This window comes from Rosa chinensis, chromosome 2 (genome assembly GCF_002994745.2).
Source record: "Rosa chinensis cultivar Old Blush chromosome 2, RchiOBHm-V2, whole genome shotgun sequence".
NCBI classification, from domain to species: domain Eukaryota; kingdom Viridiplantae; phylum Streptophyta; class Magnoliopsida; order Rosales; family Rosaceae; genus Rosa; species Rosa chinensis.
The window spans coordinates 30,197,899-30,204,118 of record NC_037089.1 but is presented as its reverse complement, the minus strand read 5'-3'; the positions used below and the strand labels follow the sequence as shown (position 1 = coordinate 30,204,118).

The window sequence follows — 6,220 nt, the reverse complement described above, 5'->3', positions numbered from 1 at the left end:
GGCACCAAATTCTAATGGACCCAAACATTAGAATCTTTGGGCATAAGAAGCATATTGGGAGGTTGAGGTCGGCACATCATGATGCAAAATTGGGGGGTCATCAAGCCCGTTTCTATATAGAAAAGTACAAGAAAAGGACTTTTATGACACAAACAAAGCAAGAAAATGACACTATGCACCATACTAAACACATCAAGATCCTATAACTTTCTACTGACTAAATACATAATGATCAAATAAAATTTTGAAAATACGGTTCCACAGGATTAATAATTTTCTAGAAGAGTTTTAGATACTATTATTTTAGATAGTTCCAAATAAAGTCTCATGTAAATAAAGAAATATCATTACAGTGTAGACTATTTTCTTATATATTTATATATTATAAAATTAAGATCGGTAAAATTCGAACTTCAGCAAAACTGCTAAATGTGACTGTGATCAGGAGCAAATATAGTCACTTCTAAGTTCCAACTACATTTTGTGCAATAGAAGAGAAACTACAGAGATCAATCAACAATTACGTCATCAGTTTGTTTAAGCCAAACGAACAATCCATCAAGCCAAAACTGATAAACATTTGATCAAGGCAACTATAGAAAATTCAATTTACACTTGGCAATTGAAGTCATACATTCACAATAAGAAGTTGAGAACAACACAAAAGCAAGAACGTTTCAAATTGTCCACATGCCCTTCACCATGACTTATCTAACGCATTAGGGGTCCCTAATGCATGTGAATATGCAGTTTCTCTCAAAATACATAAACTTCAAAATTAAAAATTAATCCCCAAATTAGCCCCAATTAGATCACAGATTAAAATAAAAACCAAAAAGAAAAGGAAAAGAAAAAGAAAAAACGTAGAGAGAGAGTTCGTTCATTCACTTTCTCACAGTTTACGTCTCAGTGTCTGTCTTTAATGGCGAGGACGGCGTTCTTCAATTCCACAATTCTTGACGTTCTCTCCACCTCTACCTCCTCCTCCTCCTCTTCTTAACTCCCCGATTCCCGAGGCGCCCCAATCTCCTTCGATCCTTCAATCCTTCTTCTTCTTCTTCCGAGGTTCGTCTCCGCTCTCAGCTTCATCGCACTTCCGATTTCTGTTGATGCTTTTTTTTTTCATCTGCGGCACATTTTGCCGGGAAAATCAGATGCCTGAATGTCGAAGATGGATTCTTTGAGATTTTGACTTCCGATACTGTTGGATTGCTGCTTGTTACTTTGCATCGAGTGTTTTTTTTTTCAATTTGGTGTTGCGTTTTGTGATGGATCTAATTGGGAATCGTTGTGATTTGGCTCAATTTGGTTCTGGAAATGAATTAGCTTTTGATTTTTGTGTGGTAGAGTAGCTCTGGTGTTTGATTAACTGAATTGCTATTCAAATCTGGGATCAGCTTGGGAGAATTTTTTAGTCTTTGTTCATGTCTCTGTAGATTATTTTGAAGTGTTAGACTGCTGATTGTTGTTGTGATTTTAGTTTGTTGTGTTTTCGATTAACATTTGCGAAATTGGTGTGAGTAATGGGGTTGGTTTACTTGAAATGAGAATGTTTCGAGTTTATTTTCTTTTGTTTTGTGTTGTGCAAAGGTTTTGTGTTAATGTTGTTTATGGATGGAACTACTGGTGTCTAATATTTGTGTGTGTGCACTGTTTTGTGAAGACTGGGCAGTGAAGAATCTAGGGATCGATTGGGAGATATAGGTAAAGATGAGTGCCGGCAAAGGTGATAGGAAGGCGACTCTTGACGCCGCCTCATGGCTGTTCAATGTGGTTACATCTGTTGGAATAATCATTGTCAATAAATCATTGATGGCTACGCATGGTTTCAGTTTCGGTACGTTATCTGTGCTACATGATCTTCTTCATTTTCATTGCCGATCTAATCGTTTTTGCCTGAAGCTTTTCATCCTTTGATGCCGTGTAAACTGTAATCATCCATCCTCTTTCCCCAAGTAAATGTAAAGATGTAGGGGGATGCCAGAGCCGTAATTGTCTTAATGATATATTACTTGTACAAACCATTGAGTAAGGGGAAGGATTGGGGAAAGAGGGTACATGAGCGGCAAGCTCGTTTGGAAGAAAATGTGAATATGGCAATAAACAGTTCAATCACTCTGTACATTTCCGCATTATTTGAGTAGCAGTTTAAAATTGTGTAGACATAACTGATGAAATCCAGTGATGGTTGAAGTAAATATATCTTCATATGTCTTAGTAATGGACAGATAAACTTATAGAACAGTTAATTGGGTAACTTGAATTTGAAACTAACCTTGCATAACTTTATAGTTGTCAGATACATTGCATAAATTTGACTAATGAGGTTATATATGATCAAAAAAACATATAGGATGGGCACTACACGCTACATACACAGCGAAAGGACAAATATAAACTAAGGACTTGAACATGGATTGGCAGGATGATATATTATGTAACAGTTATGCTGATAAGTCTCCAAACACTAGTTACCATCGAACAATTCTATTTGAGTTCTTACATCGTAGTTGTAACTTGTAAGGTTAGTTTATGATATAAACATTTGGTAAACCGAGCGGGCTAAAAAGAGACCTGATTATGTAGTACTAGCTATCTATGCACTTGAGTTCCTTTCCTCAATTAGAAAAAAGTCCACCATTTATTTGTTGAAAGAAAAATTTAGTCACAAGAATGTCTGGGTGGGAGTAAGATATTATTTAACCTGGGGACATATCTATGTGTTATAGACATGACCGCCTTCTACTATTGTCCATGATTCATAGTCTAATAAAGTGCTGCTTCAAAAAATAGAAAAGATGGAGACTTTTATTTTAGGGACAAATTTCCTGAAGAAATTCATACATCCTGACATTTTCTCTATATACTGCAGCCACAACGTTAACGGGTCTGCATTTTGCCACAACAACCTTATTGACACTTGTCCTTAAGTGGCTGGGATACATCCAGCCTTCCCAGTTACCACTGCCTGAGCTTTTGAAGTTTGTTTTATTTGCAAATTTCTCCATAGTTGGGATGAATGTGAGCTTAATGTGGAACTCTGTTGGATTCTATCAGGTGTGTGGTCATGAACTAGTAAATACGTATTCTGTTTTTGTTATATAGTTCTAATAATTTTCATGTTCTTTTATTTTCAAAATTTATTTTCAGATCGCGAAGCTGACTATGATCCCAGTATCATGTTTTCTAGAGGTTGTCTTGGACAAGGTCCGATACTCAAGGGATACGAAGCTTAGCATAACATTGGTTCTCCTTGGTGTTGCAGTTTGTACTGTTACTGATGTGAGTGTTAATGCCAAGGGTTTTATAGCTGCTTCAGTGGCAGTTTGGAGCACTGCCCTACAACAGTATGTAAGTAGCTCGTAAACTTAATTCATGATCATATGTACTGCATGAGGATGGAATGGGTTAGGGGTCATTAAGAGTGACTCCTTGCCTCGTAGGGCTGCACAGATCCAGTTTCAACTTAACTGAAGTTTCTTATTTGTATCTGTTATTTCGATTTGTATCACGTCATAAATGTTAACATCCTTCAACAACCTAAAGATAATATAATAGGCATCCTGTTTTTAAGTGGTTGGGCCTGGGAGATATGTATATCAGGGTCAATCTGTTCTCAATATGTAATATCCCAACGAAGGATTGAATTGAACCATGTTGTCCAAGCCCCAAGCTACAGTTGCTTGACATTTTTCAATATCTATGTTTCTGCAGTACGTGCACCATCTTCAACGGAAGTATTCTCTTAGTTCTTTCAACCTATTGGGACATACTGCACCAGTACAGGCTGCATCTTTGCTGATATTAGGTCCCTTCGTGGACTTCTGGTTGACAAGTAAAACAGTTTATGCATATGACTATCATTTTGTATCAGTGGTGAGTTCAATACGATAATTGTATTTTCCTAGATTGCATGCCTTCACATATATATATATATATATATATATATATATATATATGGCTACTCTCTTCTAGCCTTTACATGCGTGTGTGTGTGTGTCTCAGTACTCAGTAGTGTCCTTTCAATTTTTCATGCTCATTTGCATATGTTTGTTTGTTTGTTAAGTTCAATTACTTTTCCTGAACACATCCCTCATATGTTTGTAAGTGTCAATATGAATCTTCAACTTTTTACTTTCCAGATAGTGCTGGTCTAATCAGGTTGGTTATTTAGATTTATTGCATTCCACGACAAGTCTGCATCTCCATATATTTAAGTAATTCTATTTGCTAGATGAATTATTGCTTCAGTTTATAATGTTACCCCGTTTATGGTGTCAAGCACTACATACTTTGATTTGAACTTCATGATATTTTCTGTCTATTCAATGGACAATGGGCAGCTCTAATCTGGTGAACCTGAAACTTTGTTCTCTACATATTCCATGAGAATTTTGTGGTGACAAATCAATTAGTTTGGCATTATTATTTATTAGGAAAGAAAACTACCTTTCCTGTCTCTTAATTGTATCAACCAGTAGGGAGCCAATCCATATCAGTGCACAAAACCATTTGCCACCTCAAGCCACCAATAGTGCATGAATCCTTATCTTGGTGGCCTTTCACAATCTTGAGAAAAACCTTTTCTATTATAAAACCTTCATATATAGAATTCTGTTTCTCCTATGAAATAACAATGTGCAGATGTGCAACTTTCTCATTCCTTTGGTTTCTTCATCATTCATCATGTGGACCGAGATAGGATAGTCCTACAACAAATAAAGCTGTACACGTGTATGTATGTCTATGAGCATAAATGCATATACATTCTTGCCTATAGCTACCTGTGACTTGTGGCTACCATTATTGATTTGGGCTGATATTGTCTTCTGCAGTCATTGATTCTCCTATCTTGCACCATTGCGGTAGGAACCAACCTCAGCCAGTTCATATGCATCGGCAGATTTACTGCTGTGTCGTTTCAAGTCCTGGGCCATATGAAGACGATTCTAGTCTTGATCTTAGGATTCATATTCTTTGGGAAAGAGGGTCTCAATCATCAAGTAATTTTAGGTATGTTCATTGCAATCATGGGAATGATATGGTATGGCAATGCCTCATCCAAACCAGGAGGCAAGGAGCGTCGTTCCGCTCCAAGCAAATCCCAGAAGAAAGGCACTGTATCAGAGTCCTCTGAAGTGGATGACAAGGTATAGAATATCAGAAAAGGCTGTGCCTACAGTGGGAGAAAATGGAATGAAATAGAGAGCATATTAGGTCAGCTGATTCATATCTACAAGGCAAATCCCTCAATTTTTACACTTTTTTTCACCATATTTGATATTTGTATTCTTGAGTTTACCAAAGTGAAAGATAAAAGTTGTATGGTGTAAAAGTTCCCTTGTACCACTATAATTTTTTAATATTAACTTATTATAAAATCAATTTCAGAGACCATCCAAGTCCTCCACCCCACCCTATTTGCTTGAATTCTAAAGCGCTTTCTCCTAATGAGAGCTAGTTCTAACAGTTCATTTGATCCAATCGATTATATACACTCGTTTCTATTTCTTTTATCACGTGATTTAGTCTTATGTGTTAGTTTTATGATTGTATACAACCAGTGATAGGATCCTATTTTTCCTGGGCATAATGAAATCCTACTCCATTGATTCTAGTTGGGCCTCAGCTATAATGAAGTGTCTATGCACGTGAGACATGTAATGAATTCCAATTTACCAGATCTTGGACTTGAAGAAGTTGTGCTGTATATATCATCATTCATGAGCATAGAGCAATTAAAAGAGCATATTAAATGCCTGATATACATGTCGGGTGGATTTACCATATATGAAAACCCAGAATTATTGAAGCTCCTTCCCTTCTTTCAGCTTCACTCTTTTGTGGTCCCAATTCACATCTAGATCTGGCTATTTGGCAACACCCTCCATAAACAAAGACTATACTACTGTTAAGGCCAGAACCTGTATTAAAATATTTTGGATTTGAGATATTGGGAATGATTTGTTTCATTAAATTCATATATTCTTTATTGGAAAAATTTATTTATATCCTGCATTGCATTTCCTTAGAGCCACAGCCACCTGGGCTTTCTATTTAAAGTATTATAATCTGTGGGAAAATCGCCCGAGTATCAGATGCAGAGTATAAGACTATTTTCTTTGGTCAAAGTTCATGCATAAAGGCAAGTATAACAACTTTGAAATGAAAATTGAAAAGAGAGCATTTCCAGCCTTTATGTGATTGTGTTAATGTTCGC

At 36.4% G+C, this 6,220-nt stretch overlaps 1 protein-coding gene across 1 annotated transcript; it reads left to right on the top strand.

Annotated features, from left to right (window-relative positions):
• Nucleotides 1-855: 855 nt before the first annotated feature.
• On the top strand, nucleotides 856-5,397 carry LOC112189887 (UDP-rhamnose/UDP-galactose transporter 4). The gene is made up of 6 exons (XM_024329269.2): nucleotides 856-1,065; nucleotides 1,664-1,837; nucleotides 2,873-3,057; nucleotides 3,151-3,351; nucleotides 3,715-3,876; nucleotides 4,836-5,397. Exons 2-6 carry the CDS (start codon nucleotides 1,711-1,713, stop codon nucleotides 5,154-5,156), a joined length of 996 nt encoding a protein of 331 aa, XP_024185037.1. The 5' UTR covers nucleotides 856-1,065; nucleotides 1,664-1,710; the 3' UTR covers nucleotides 5,157-5,397.
• The last annotated feature ends 823 nt before the right edge of the window (nucleotides 5,398-6,220 follow it).

Excerpts from the sequence above, each read along its gene's own strand:
- LOC112189887 (XM_024329269.2), top strand. The coding sequence starts at position 1,711 with ATGAGTGCCGGCAAAGGTGATAGGAAGGCGACTCTTGACGCCGCCTCA. Across the intron at positions 3,352-3,714 it reads GCACTGCCCTACAACAGTAT|TACGTGCACCATCTTCAACG; the intron begins GTAAGTAGCTCG and ends ATGTTTCTGCAG. Across the intron at positions 3,877-4,835 it reads ACTATCATTTTGTATCAGTG|TCATTGATTCTCCTATCTTG; the intron begins GTGAGTTCAATA and ends TGTCTTCTGCAG.